Source organism: Eublepharis macularius, chromosome 17 (genome assembly GCF_028583425.1).
Source record: "Eublepharis macularius isolate TG4126 chromosome 17, MPM_Emac_v1.0, whole genome shotgun sequence".
NCBI classification, from domain to species: Eukaryota; Metazoa; Chordata; class Lepidosauria; order Squamata; family Eublepharidae; genus Eublepharis; species Eublepharis macularius.
In genome coordinates, this window is record NC_072806.1 from 698,658 (window position 1) to 712,456 (window position 13,799).

A 13,799-nucleotide genomic window follows, 5' to 3' on the forward strand; every position below is an offset into this window, starting at 1 on the left:
CAACAGGGAGTAGAATCTTAAATTATCTCGGCTAATCAAAGTGTTTGCTCTTTCTTGCAAAGGGGGCTCCCTTTACATTTAAATAATTTCGGCAGTTTGGTTGGCCTTTCGGCATTTGTCCTCTGCTCAGACCTGGATGGCCACGGCTCACCGAATCTCATCAGAGCTTGAAGGCTAAGCAGAGCCAGCCCTGGTTGGTTAGTACTCGGATGAAGGCAGTCCAGGGCCAGGGAACAGCAACCTCTCCCTCTTCACCTCTTGCCTTGGAAACTCTACGGGGTCACCAGAAGTCAGCTGCGACTTGATGGCACTTTCCTCCACCACCACCAGTATTAGCATAGTAGAAAACTGGAACCAGCCAAAAATCTGAACCAGAACTGAAGTAAAGCATAACTTGATGCATTAAGTAATGCAAACATTTCAGTAACAGGCAGTACAAGATATCTGTTATATTCATTAATGCCCTACCTTTCTCCTCAACGGGGAGCAGGTAAATTCTCCTGTGGCGCAGAGTGGGCAAGCGGCAGTACTGCAGCCCAAGCTCTACTCATGACCCGAGTTCGATCCTGGCGGAAACTGGGTTCAAGTAGCCAACTCAAGCTTGACTCAGCCTTCCATCCTTCCAAGGTCGGTAAAATGAGTACCCAGTTTCCTGGCGGTAAAGCGTAGAGGACTGGGGAAGGCAACGGCAAACCACCCCGTAACAAAAAGTCTGCCAAGAAATCGTCGTGATGCAACATCCCCCCATGGGTCAGTAATGATGCGGTGCTTGCACAGAGGGACTACCTTGACCTTTTTTTTTACCCTCACAACAACCTAGTGAGGTGGGTTAGGCCAAGAGAGAGTGACTGACCCAAAGCCATCCATTAAGCTTCTGTGGCAGAGTGGAGATTTGAACCTGGGTCTCCCAGATCCTCGCCTACTACTGTACTACACAGCATCGTGGCTGTCTTGTTTGTAGTCCCGTTCCTGATACTGCCTCACACAGAAGTTGCCTTTTTCAGTGTGGCTGTGCAACTCCCAATGGAGCAAGAAGCATCACTTGATGCCCCCCGCCGCCCAGCCCCTGGCCTCTGGATGCCAGCGCCAACTCATCAAGCACTCACCCGACTCCTGGGGGCGCCCGCCATCCTCTGGGTGAGCTCGCAAGCAGCCTAGCCCCACGTCCTGGCTCTAAGGACAGAGACTTCTTGCGATAAACCAGCCTTGGCCATGCCAGCAAGTGCACATCTACAGTGCAGTACATCACCCGTCTGGCTCCTCTACGAGGTCTCGTTTTGCAGACCTGGTCAGAACTGCTATTTTAAGTCCCTAAAGTGAACAATACAGAAGCCACAAGTCATTCACACGACCTGAAACTGATTTCAAGCCGTGGCGTAGCCAGGTCCACCTGCCGGGCCTCTTGGCCAGAGGCTTGGGATGCAAACTGGAAAAGCTTGGCTGCCAGCCGCTTGGTCACCAGTGCTCCTAGGAATAGAACCCAGCACCAGCATCTAGGAATCCTTCCCAGCTGCAAACGCAGGCAGGAGGAGCCAGCCCAGCAAGGCAGGAAAGCTGTGCCAGAGGTCCTGTTTACATGACCAAGCAGCTGAGACGCAATCTGATCGCAAGCACAGACCGGCAGAGGGAGGGAGGGAGGGAGGGAGGGAGGGAGTCCGCTGCTCAAGCCCCCCACTCCAGGCTGATGCAACCTCACCAACACAGACCTCTCAACGGCCAGGCCCAATCCCTCTCCATCCACCACTCCCCCTGGGACCCTCGAGAGCCAGGCAGCCGCATCCTACCCACGGGAGTGCCTCCACGGATCAGAGCCGCCAGCAACGCAAACAGCACAGGCCAAGGTCAAGCCAAGGAATGTGGAGGTCAGGCTGTCCCCCTCCCCTCCCCACACACAGGCACAAACAGGCTCTCCTGGAGAAAGAAGTTGGGAGCAGCCATGTCAGTCCCAAAGCAAACGCCACAACAGGAGCACATAAGCCACATAATACTTTTCTTCGGACCAACCAGATGACATGTAACAGCACGCAAGTTTTTGAGTTCACTTATTCCAAGTTCTCTCCAGAAGAACGCCACCAAAGAGCGACGCAAACATTCTTTCCAAGGCCAGGGCCGGAAGAGGCTGAGCCGGCTGCAAAACTCCGTCTCTTGCTCAGAGGCTGACTGTTGCCTTCCAGGCAAGGGCAGAGCAGCCACACTGGATCAGACCCAGCCGGGTCCATCTAGACCAGCCCCCCCCCCCCAATCAGGGGCAAGCCGCCGAGGCACCCCCAGAGAGGAAGGGGGGCAGCAGCCCTCCCGCATGCCCCTCCCAGATTTCAGAGATGGAACCTCCCGAGGCAGGGGCAGTCTATTTGCCCTTGAGAGGCCTCTCCTCCCTTGTAAAGCTACAGGCCATAAACAGGACACACTTCTTGGCACCCCTGCAAAGATGTGAAAACTGTTCCCCCCACTGAGCTGCTTTCTCCAACAGAAGAGGAAAATCCAGCCCCAGCCACACCTAAAGACCGGCCCGACTTCCAGGGCGTGAGCCAGAGCTCCCCGGGCCAGACACAAGGAGTGGGGAAAGGAAGGGGCCCGTATGATCCAGGCAGAGGGAGGGAGGGGTATGGCCACTCTTGAGTGTGAGGACGCCAACCACAATCCATGTTGTTGGAGGGGGGGGCACACCCAGCCTTGCAAACCCAAGCGTTACTTGGCTGCTCTTATTCTTTGCGGACTCAGGCCTATTCGTAGGGGGCGGGGTGGGAATAACACAAGCAACACCTGACAACTTTCCTTCCTGGTTGCCTGAAGGTACCTCTCACTCACCACAAGTGACCAGGCAAGCACTGGTTTACAACCCTGAACACAACAGAGCAGAGCGTGACTCGCATTTTAATACAAACCCTTTCCTCTTCCCCTCTTGCACTCCTCCTCGACTTGGGCATGACCCAGACCACAAATTTAAGCCAGCTGTTAGTAAGATTATTTCCTGCCACTCCAGACACGGGGATGCTTGCAAACTGGGCTTGTGCCCCAGATATAACTGGGGGGGGGGCGGTTCACCACAAAGGCCCCGAGAGAGCAGCAGCCCCCAAGGTTCCAAGTATAAACGCCCCTGCAGCGGCTCGCAGATTCAGTTTCATACAGACAAGGTGAAACTGGAGCTGAGAGTTTACCCCAGGGAAACTCTCCTGCCAGAGGCGGAACGGGGGGTTTCATTTCCGCAGAGAAGTCACGCAGGAATCTAAAACCCGGTTTCCACTAAGAGCTGGGGGAGGGTAACATGCCAGGCACACCAGACGTGTTGAAAAATAAAAGGGACGGGGAGGCACCTGCCGCCGCACCTGTGGAGGGATCCCACCCCTCCACATCCCCACCTGACAGCCAGGGATCTCCCCAAATCCTCCAGCAGAGCCTCACGTCTTATGAGCTGGCTGTGTGGCCTAGTGGTTCAGCAGCCACACACGATGTGGCCCACACCTTTCTAGGCCAAGGGGCCCAAGTGCCACATGTGTTCCCACCACCCCATGGTCCTGCCAGCCTCAGGTGCCTGGAAGCGGCTAACAAGCACCGTTCCCCCATATCCAGGGTTCCTGCTTTGCCTCCATTTGGGCTCACCCTTTACATGCCCCCTCCCTTCCACTCCACCGAGCACGAAACACAGAGACCCCCGGAGTATTCACACCCCCTGTACAGGGCTCGCCACACGGTGAGGCAACCCAGAAGTGCCCTTTGAAAGAAAAATTCGGCTGCAGGTCTGGCCACAGAGAGCAAGTTCAGACAAGCTTTCTGCTCCCGACAACGTCCTTCACAAGCCTGACAAAAGGCACTCTTCCTACACGAGTCCCCCCCCCCACCAAAGGGACCAATCCTGTGAACACAGGAAAGCCACTGACCTCCTTCTCAGCCCGGCCAGCAAGAAGCCCAGCAGACAGGAAATGGCTGCAGGAGCAAAGAGGTCCCGGGGGTTCCGGAGCAGCGCAGGCTCCGCCTTCCACTCTCGCAGGCAGAGTCCGGGAAAGCTCCCGCAAGGGTTCACTCCTCCTCCCAGGCCTTCCCAGCAGAAGCCGCTGAGAGGCATTCATTCCCTGGGACTGAATCACTTCCCCGGCAGCGGCTGGAAGAACTTGACATTTGCAGGGCTGGCTGTCCACTTTACAGCCAGGACATTTTGGCTCGCGGGGTGGGGAGGGGGCGCTTCTGCAAGAACACCAGAAGCACACTGGGCACCTGCTGCCACCTGCCAGCATCGCCAACCAACCATCTGAGGGCAACCAGACACAGCTCTGCCTGCGGCATCAGCATCATTCCGGACTTCAACAAGAAGAGCAAACAAATCTAGACGGGGCAAAGGCCCCGAAGCCACGGGTGCCAAGCCGTGGCAACCAAATAGCCTCCCCTGAGTACACGTGCAAAATTTTTAGGCTACCTGGGGGGGGGGGAGGGCAGAGGCAACTGTGAGGCCTACCTAGCACTGGAGCACACTCAATCACACTCACAAACCTGAATGTACAACCGTCTGCAGTTAAACCTGACTGGACACTTTGAACGTGACGGCAGCACAAAGAACGGCAGAAAATGCTATTCAGAGTGGTTAACCACCACCCCGCTAGAACGGTGCGCCAGACTGGAATTTCAGCAAAAAGAGTGACACCGCACGGAAAAGCTGCTTGTGTTGCACGGGGCGTGCTCTGCTCCAGCATCAGAGAGGCCCCTTTGGCCAGAGAACATCTTAGGCCTCAAGACTGGCCTGGCCACCTGTGGGGCAAGCTAGAACCACCCCAGGCCACCCGGCAGCACCACACATTAACAACGCCTCTCTCACATTGCGTATGGAAGGGTTGCAACTTAGGCAGTTCCCGTCACAAGGCTGCAATCTACTGAGAACAGAAGTCCTGGCCCCAGAGAGGAACGAACCCCCCCTGCCCCCCGCCAGCACCAAAGCTGAATGCCCATTTGCTGCCCCCCTCTGGCCTCCCACGCTCTTGTTCTGAGGGGCAATGGACCTCCTCTGACCCGCCCTGGGGCACAGCTGCACACCACGGAGGATGGAGACGCGTCCCCTCGGCTTTCTCCAAACTGAGCTCCGGGAATCTCTGCCGAGGACATCGCTGAGCACCACTCTCAGCGTGGGGCGCGCGGCCCACCCAACCAGCAAGGAGAGAAGCCCCACCACCCTGAACCCCTCCTTGCCTTTCTGTTTGCGGGGAAGCGGCCACAGAATACACGCAGAAGAGAGTCTTGCTTGAGGGGACTCCAGCTTCCACATGCCCAGGCAGTGCGCAAAGTGTGGCCTTACACAGCATTCCTGCAGCGAAGGACAGCCACCCCAAGCACGTGAAACTCACTTGCCTTGCACAGAGCCAAAGCTGACGCTGTTTCCTGCGCCTGAAGATCAACCGCTGGCCCTGGAGGGGGCTTGCCAGAACGAGCCAGCTGCCTCAGCATCCGCTGCCTTCTGAGCGCTACCTAGCCAACCAAAGGCAGCTTCTTGCAGCCAGCATTCCCTCTGTCTCCACCTCCTGGATCGGTGCCCGCAGTCTTGGCTCCAAGCACAAAGCCTCTTGGCTGGAGAGAGCAGCTTTGCCACCTGCCAGGTTCATTACATGTGCTTACAACCATGCACGATGAGAGACGAGACTGAGCCAAGAGTGCCGATGCAAGCCTCTGCAAGCTGAAACGGGTGATGCGAGCAGGGGCCAGTTGCTCGTGAGGGGCTCCTGGGACCCCCACAGGACCCCTATTCCCTAGCCTGCCCAAGTCAGGCCCAACCGCAAAAAGGCCTTCTTCCAACTCACTCTAGCCTGAAAGGTGGTCCCCTCCCTTGACACGGCCGGTCTGGCCACCTGATCCCTGCCAAGGTAACATTGAGACTAGGCTACTGTAATGCGCTCCACATAGGTCTCCCCTCAAAGTCAACTGGGAGACTTGTCAGCGCAGAACGCCACTGCTCAGTTATCAGCAGCTAATGGAAGCCTGCAAGGGTCACTCCCCTTCTGCACTCACTCCATCGGCTACCCATCCATTCCTGGGCCGATTCAAGATTTTGGCTCTCTCACACACAAAGCCCTCCACGGCCTTGGCCCCTGGTATCTACCGGAGCGCCTCTCCCCAGGGCCTTCTGCAGGTGCCACCCTACAGGTGTGCAGAATCAACAGCTGCTGTGCATGCCCCTTCTGGGCCGGGCCCCCACCTGGCGGAAGGGCTGCCTGAAGAGAGCAGGGAAGCGCCCACCCGCCGGGCGTTCTGCCCACGAGGCAAAGCCGACTTATTGGAGGCGGGTCTCTTAGACAGGCCATTCGGGAAGGGGGCGGTCCGGAGGGATGCTTTGGGGGCGGGAAGGCTCAGCAGGGCCTGCCTCGCTTCGCGCGCCCCGTCGAAAGGCTTCCGCTTGCCGTCCCGTTCCTTCTGCCGCTGCCCTGCCCCGCCGCATCGCTTCTTGCCTGTCGCGGCCACGGCTCGGATTGCCCCCCTCGGCGCGGGCCACCTCCAGCCCCGGTGCGGAAGAGGGCGCCGAGCAGCGCGCAGCCAAGCGGCCGGGCCGGGAAGGCGCCGGCCCAGGGCAGAGAGGCCTGGCCGGAGGCGGGGGCCGCAGCCCGGGACGGCCAGGCTGGGGAGGGGCGCGGGAGCCCGCAGGCGCGGCCAGGTGCAGCGCGCCTCCGAGAGCCCGCAGCGGAGGAACGCGGCCCGCCAGCGAGGCGCCCGAGGGAGGCCCAGCAGTCCCGCCGGAGAGGAGCGGAGCCGCGCAGCCCTTCCCTTCCGCCCCGCGCCCGGATCTCGCCGCCCTCTCCGGGAACAGGCCCGGGCGGAGCGCGGCTCGCGGGCACGCGCCCCCCGCCGGAGCCCCGCGAGCGAGCGGGCGGGCGGGCGGGCGGCCTGCTGCAACTCAGCGCGGCCTCCGACGGCCCCGCCCGCCAGCGCCCGGCTTCGCGCCTCGCCCCCGCCGCAGCGCGCCGCCCCCAAGGCCTCTCCGGCCGCCACTCACCATGGCCGGGGGGCGGCCGGCCGTGCACCTCCGCGCGCCCGAGCCGAGCCGAGTGGAGCCGGGCCGGGCTGGGCTGGGCTGCCGCTGCGGGCGGGCGGGCAGGAGGCCGTACCTGGCCCCGAGCGGCCAATGGGGCGGCGGGAAGGCGGGCCGTGCTGGCCCGGCCTCGCCCGCGTGCCCAGGTGCGCCGCCGCGGGAGCCCGGGCCGGGCCTCCCTCCTCGGGGCGCGTGCAGAGTGCCGGCCTCCGGGGCCGAGGGGCGGCTCGGCGGTTGCCCCGCCGGGAGCGCCGCCTCTCGCGAGGAGCGACCCCGGCCCGAGGCACGCCGGCTGCGCGCCGCGCCCGGCCCACCTCGTGGGGCTCTGGCGAGGAGGGAGCCAGCCCAGAAGGGGCGCTGCCGGCGGGGCCTCGCCGTCCCTCGGGCAGATGCGCGCCGGCCTTTTCCGGGCCGGAGAGCCGCTCCCTCCCGCCTGCCGGTGCGCACAGCTGGAAGCCAGGCCGGCGAGCCCGGGGGGAGCTCGGGGTCCGGCCAGTGGCTTGTGCGGAGGCGGGTCTCCACCAGGCCTGCGCGCAGTTGAGCCTCGCACTTGTGGCTGCCCGTGGAAAGCTGCCCCCGAAAGCCCGGCGGGCCGGGGACGGGCTCGGGGGAGTTCCGAGGCGGCCCTTTGGTGGCTGCCGGGCGCAAAGGGCTGCAGGGATCGGGCCGGGGGGGGCGCAGCTAATCCCGGGGCAGGCCCGGCCCCTCCAAGCGCCCCCCTCGAGCATTTGTCATTCCGATCCCGCCCCCCCCCCCCCGCAAAGAGAAGGAGGACTTCTGCAGCATCTGAAGGCAGCCCCCTCCCTCGCCCCAGACGGGGGGGGGGCTGCCCCCGAGACCGGCCAGGCCTCTGCCCCCAGGGAGCGAAGCCCCCGGAAGGCCCAACGCGAGGAGGGCTCCGCAGCCTCCAGTCTCCTCTTTAGGAAGGGCTCACGTGTTCCTTATGGGATGGAAGCCTTTCAGGGCAAGGTGCTGCCCCGGGGCGGATGGTTCACAGTTGGGTTTGTGTGCAGACGGTTGCTCTTTGGAAGTGCAGGATCCGTCCAGTGGCACCTTAGAGGACAAGGAGATTTTTCATGTAAGCCTCGGGGACTCTGAGCTCCCTTCTTCAAACACGAGTATTTGCAAGGGATTCCCTCCAGATCCCAGACCTGTATTTGGGCGCCAAGCCCTGTGCTCAGCACCCTTCTCGGAGTCGAGTCGAGCTTGGTGCTGCTCAGAGCGTGTAGCTGGTTTCAAGCAATTTTAGTTTGGCTCGAATTAAACATCAGTCCCTCCGGATTAACGTCTTTAATTTTCCTAGATAATTACCGCTCAGGGCGGGTGAGAGCTGTTGAGGAGAAATTACACCTCTACGGGTTTAACCCCTTAGCCCTACTGCTGCTTGGCTTTGAGAAGCTAAAGGAACGATTAAACAAGGAGCGTGGGATACAGCCCTTCAAGTGGATCGCCCCTGCAGGTGGCTGGCAGCTGCGGCAAACATTTTGCCCCAGCCCTCTGCCTTCTGCCTTCATCCATTAGAATTCCCTAAAGAGCAAAGAGTGACTTGGGTCCGCTTTAACGTAGCACCTTAGGGAGCTATTCAAGAGTTCCTTCCTCCCAACGTATTTGCCCTTGCCGACTGGGCACAGTTGAACGTGTGCGATTGTATTGCTTATTTCACAAGGACATTCTGCACACACACACACACACACTTCCCCCATTATATCCAAATAGAGCTGAGAAATTTTATAATTCCTTCCTCCTTGTTGCTGGTTCTAATGACCTTAAGGTGGCTAAATTCTGTGCCTCAACATGCTCCGTCAGGAGATCGTAGGGTTAGTATTTTACTAGTTTACATTGATGAGGCTATGAGTATGTATCTACTCTTATGTGCTGATGACTTGTTATGCTTCGGCTGATCGATGATGAGGTTACCAATTGATCGCGTGAGCCCCCCTCCTTTGGAGAGCAGGTGTCCACGTGACTTTCCCAGCTTCCTTTGGGTGGTCTGGGGGTCAAATCGGAGGCCCCTGGTCTGGTGAGCAGGGAGCCCCGCAGAGGGCCCGGGGGCCCAGGCTCTTTGCCTGGCTGTGATGTAGGGAATGGCGGCCACTGGGCAGCGTCTCTTGGAAGAAACTGGGCTGGGGCCGGTTGGGAGGGGGAGAGCTGTCCTGCCCTCCCCGCATATCTCCTGCCTAAAGAGAGAGTGTTTGTAGGTACCGGCTGTGCTGAAGAGCGTTCATGCCTCACTCTGCCTGGTGGGGCGCAGTCGGGAGGGCGTGTGCTGATGCGCGCCGTCCACGTGTGCCCACGCAGGAACATTGTGGGCAACAGGGCCTAGTGGGTGGTGACTGCTGAGCTGGTGTCTCTGGGGGAACCGCTGGCTGCCATAGTGACCACCACCCTTGCAGTTCTTCTCCTCCAGAACGTAGAGGATAGAATTCCCACCAGTTGTCCCACTGGCAGCTCGTCCGGACCTACCCATGTCAGTTGTGAGAAGGTTGCTTCCTCCAGCCGGGGAGACACTTGCATTTCATTGAAGGGGGGGTGATAGGACTAAATCATGGCCTTGGTTCCTTCCTGGAGGACTAAATCATGGCCTTGGTTCCTTCCTGGAGGCGCGCTGGGGCAACGTGTGCTGAGAACCTCAAGCAGGCAGTGCTCAGGACCTGCACAGTACTGTAAGGGCTCACGTGTGACAGGATGGAGCCAGTTGCAGCGAGCAGAGGAGGCAGCAGGCCTTTGCCGCCCGTGCAAAGGGCACTGCCCCAAAGCAGTCCTGCTTGGCCATCACAATCGCCCTCCCAGGTGCCGTTTGTCACACTTTGTTTCCTGGGATCTAGAGAGAGCCCATCTGAGAGTAGTCGGGGGGGGGGGAGCCCCAAGGGAAGCGGTAAGGCAGCCACCCCCACCCCCTTGCCCCAGAGTGTGTTTCCTGGGGTTTCCTCCTCAGTCACAGCATCACCACACACTGAGCCTTGTTCTCGGGTCAGGCAACATTCTGGCTGGCTGTGCACCATTTGTGCTGGTGCTCAGCTTCTCAGCTTGATGGAGCCTGATCTGGTCAGTCGCAACAGAGAGAGAACATCGGAGCACACACACGCACACACACGCACCCTGCAAAGACGGATGGAGGAGCTTGGCTGGGGTGGATAAGCAGCCACCCTTCCGGATCCTCTTTCCCCCTTTGCCCAGAGACACACATGAGCGGCGGGGGCAGCGGCTGGCCTCTCTGAACTCTGTGGGAGCAGCAGCTGCGTGCCTTCCAGGCTAATGTTTAACCGGCTGAGCTCTTGGATACGCAGCTCTGCGGGGCCTGACCTTGGCACTTCCTCCGTTCTGACTGACAAAGGTCTGCAGTCCTTGGGGGGGGGGGGCATGGCTGGATGGGGGAGCACCCATTCCAGCTGCCTGAGGCTTTGTCCTCATGCCATAATGGGGGCTCTTGCACCCCACAACTGGAGCCCAGCCCCTGAGAGCTGCCCTGGCAGCTAAGCAAAGGTCTGGCCATCTGCTGTTTTTCTTCCCAGGAGATCAATGATTAACCCACTGCGTACGTGCAACCCAAGAGCAGCAGACCTGCAGGCTCCTGGCAGCCCCACAGCCAGAGCACCCCCTCCCCAAGCGGCCCTGCAGCCTGGATTTGTCAGCACCCGGAACCGAACAGCAGGACCTGCACACCCCACCACCTCACTCGGGGCCTTCCCCTCACCCAGTCCCTTGAGGCTAACAACACCTCTTGCCTGTGTGAAGTCCCTGGTAGTTGGTGCGGATCCCTTCTTCGGTGATGGCATAGAAATTGGGCTGCAGCCACTGGTGGGCGGGGGGGGGGGTCTGCAAAGGAGGGGACGGCCTCCTCTGGGCCAGCCCAGCCCCTTCAGTCCCTGAGCTGGCCCACGGCACAATTTGCCCCCGGGCTGGACATTTGCTGGCCAACAGTGCTACCTGCTGACCCGCTGGTGGAACTGCAAGGCACCTGGGGACGACTTTTTTGACCCTGCAGAATTCTGAGAGCAGGAGATGGGGGGAATGCAGGACACGTGCATGCCAGGACTGGCAGAGACGTGTCCGTGGAGGGGTGTGATCAGGTCCCCCACGTCCCTCTGGAGGCGGAAATCCACGGGGCAGGGGGGCTCCCCCGGCTGTGGCAGCAGCGCCTGGCTAGAGGCAGAGCGGCAGGGCGCTTAGGGTGCGGTTCCAGCAGGGGCTGCAAACTGGCCGAGAGGCTGACGCGGTCCCGCTGGGGATCGAAGCTGCGACGCTCGGCCCCAGAGGCGGTGCTCTAGCCGGGCAGGAAGGCGTCCAGGGCTCGTGGGCGTGGCTTCTGGGCCTTGTGGGAAACCAATCACAAACTTCATTAGCTGGGGCCCGAGGGCCAGCCGCACTAGGCCAAGGCCGTCACGTAAGGCAAATATCTTACGTCTTTGTATATTGCAGGTTGGTCTGCAGAAAATTCCTGAAGCTATACTCATGCCATACTTGCGAGGACCAGTGAAAACAGAACAGCAGGCCCAGTTGAGAGTTCTCCATTATGGCTTTGGGCCGGATGTTCGGTACAAAAACTGGGGCAGGGGGGTTCTTTCAGGGGATGGTGGAGAAGCTTGGAGGCTGCAGTTTATAGTCTTAGAACGCTCCGGGTTATGTTCCAGACTTAATTGGATTAGAGGGTGCACTACTCGGCACACAACGGGTTTTCAAGTGGTGCCCACCAGACAGAGGAGGATGGAGGAGAGAAGGGTTCCCTCGTAGGAGGAATATGGATTAAGTCACAATATACTCCAGTTATACATGTGTAGTCTAGTGAATTTTGTATAAACTTCACAGCTGTTCCTTTTTTCTTTTGACAGCCAATTAAAAGTCGAACAAACGTTGATTAATGATTAATTGCTAGGATTGACCACTAATAATCTGCTCATCTTAACTTTTTGACAACTTTAAAGATTTATGGAGTTTATCATGCACCTGTACCATAAAATCACACTTGTTACAATGACACATGATTGAAAATCTGAAGAATCAGCTAAATCTAGGACCATATCGTTGTTATCCTCACATGTAAAAGATCTTAGAGATGTCTTTAGAGACAGCACATGTCAATTAATATAAAAGATTTACAATTAATAAAAAGATTTACAGAGCAATCCTAAGCAGAGTTTCTTCCGTCTCAGTCCTTTCAAATCAATGGGCTTCGATTGCAGTAACTTTACTTAGAGCTGCACTGTTAGGTGAGGGATATTTTTTTCTCTGTGTGTTTATTAAAAATCCAGTGCATTTCATAGTAGGCCTGAGTATGATCTGATTTTAAATAATCAATTATTGGTTTCCTTTTAATAAGACTTTATATTTTAGTATCTTTATTAAAAATATTAGGGGTTATTTCAATAAAGAATAAACTCTAAAAATGAAGTCTCGCCATTCCTTGATGGAAAGGGTTAAACGAGAAGGACTCGCACAAAAAAATTATTCTAAGAGGCAGGTTCTTTACAAGAAAGTTTTCTGTCTTTGGATCTTATCTGAAGCCGTCTGAGCTGTTCAGAATTCGGGATATAAATCTCAGAACGGAACAATTTACAGCCTGTAATAAGGAACGGATAAACCAGTCTGTTACTCACTCCCCCTTTGTGAATATAAAAGGCAGCTGCCAGTCCAAGGTCACCAGCAGACCAGCGTGCCACGCCTGGCCCTCGTGAGACAGAAAGTGCAAGAAAGCCGGGGGGGCGGGGGGGGGGGTCTTTGCAGCAGCAGCAGCAGCACAGCAGACTCCAGATGCTGCTCTAGCCAAAAAGCCATCAGAACCAAATGGGCTAATATTACTTAGTGATTGGAGGGCACGCAACCCCCCACCCAAGCAAAGTCCCAATAACTATCCCAAATCCCAATGATACTAATATGTGCATCAACTAGAAAGTATGAGGTGGTGATTCGAGACTCAAGACAGCTACATCCTTAGCCACAATACACAGGATTAGGAATGAAAGCAAACCAGTGTTCCCAACACAGGTCCTTGCAGTGTCCAGGTATCTCAATAGCCGCAGGCGAACTCTGTGAGGGCAGGAAAATGCAAACAACGAGGCCAGCTACGAATGCCATATGGAAGGGAAGGCAGGATGGTCTAGCCCAGTCTCCTCAGATCCCAGAAGATCAGCAGGGTCAGTACTTGGATGTGGGGGGGGGCACTAAGGCGGACTCTGCAGAGGGAGGCGATGGCAAACCACCTCTGCTTCTCGCTTGCCTGGGAAGCCCCTGGTTGGGGTTGCCGTAAGTCAGGTTTGCAGGAAAAATGTGAGTTTAACCCCCCCCCCAAAGTTAATAGCAACATTTGCACCTGTACAGATGTCAACCCCCCCCTGCCCAGTTCAAGCAACATTTTGGTTGCCATAGCAAACCAGAATAGCAGAAGAAAACGCCGCAGCCCAAGTGATGGGGAGAGGCAGAGGGGCTTGGCAGCAGGGGGTGAGGTGGGGGAAGGGAGGCAGCGGGCTGGACCCAGGGACCCTGGTGGGCTGGAGGGGGGGTGAGCTTTCCTCTGCCTGTGAGCCCCTCTCTGGTAGTCCAGATGTTCAGCGGGCCGCTCTCAACACTGTGCTGGGAAGAGGCCAGACTGCCAGCCATTGCTGAACCGTCCCGTGCCCAGACAGCAGATCCAGCCACAGACGGTCAGCCCGCGCAGGCAGAGAAATGTCTTTTCCTTGCTGCAGGCGGCGCATCGCAGCATTAGGACAGCAGCAGTGCAAGGGGGGCCTGCCCCCCCCCCGCCGCCGCCGCCGCCGCCGCCTTTTAGACAACCTGCTCCCGCCGCTTGAATCTCAACGAG

At 58.3% G+C, this 13,799-nt stretch overlaps 1 protein-coding gene across 8 annotated transcripts in view; it reads right to left on the minus strand.

Moving 5' to 3' along the window:
* Positions 1 to 10,781, minus strand: part of ECE1 (endothelin converting enzyme 1) — a 35,909-nt gene extending 25,128 nt beyond the window's left edge. For 2 of the 8 annotated variants that reach the window (XM_055001043.1, XM_055001039.1), the window contains exon 1: positions 3,879 to 4,082. In XM_055001043.1, coding sequence (XP_054857018.1) covers positions 3,879 to 4,067 — 189 coding nt within the window. In that variant the 5' untranslated portion in view covers positions 4,068 to 4,082. Of the gene's footprint in view, positions 1 to 1,106; positions 1,146 to 3,878; positions 4,083 to 5,175; positions 5,199 to 6,175; positions 6,389 to 6,967; positions 7,038 to 10,721 lie in introns of those variants that run through there. The other 6 variants (XM_055001046.1, XM_055001040.1, XM_055001044.1 and 3 more) reach the window with 6 other exon arrangements.
* Between the last annotated feature and the right edge of the window lie 3,018 nt (positions 10,782 to 13,799).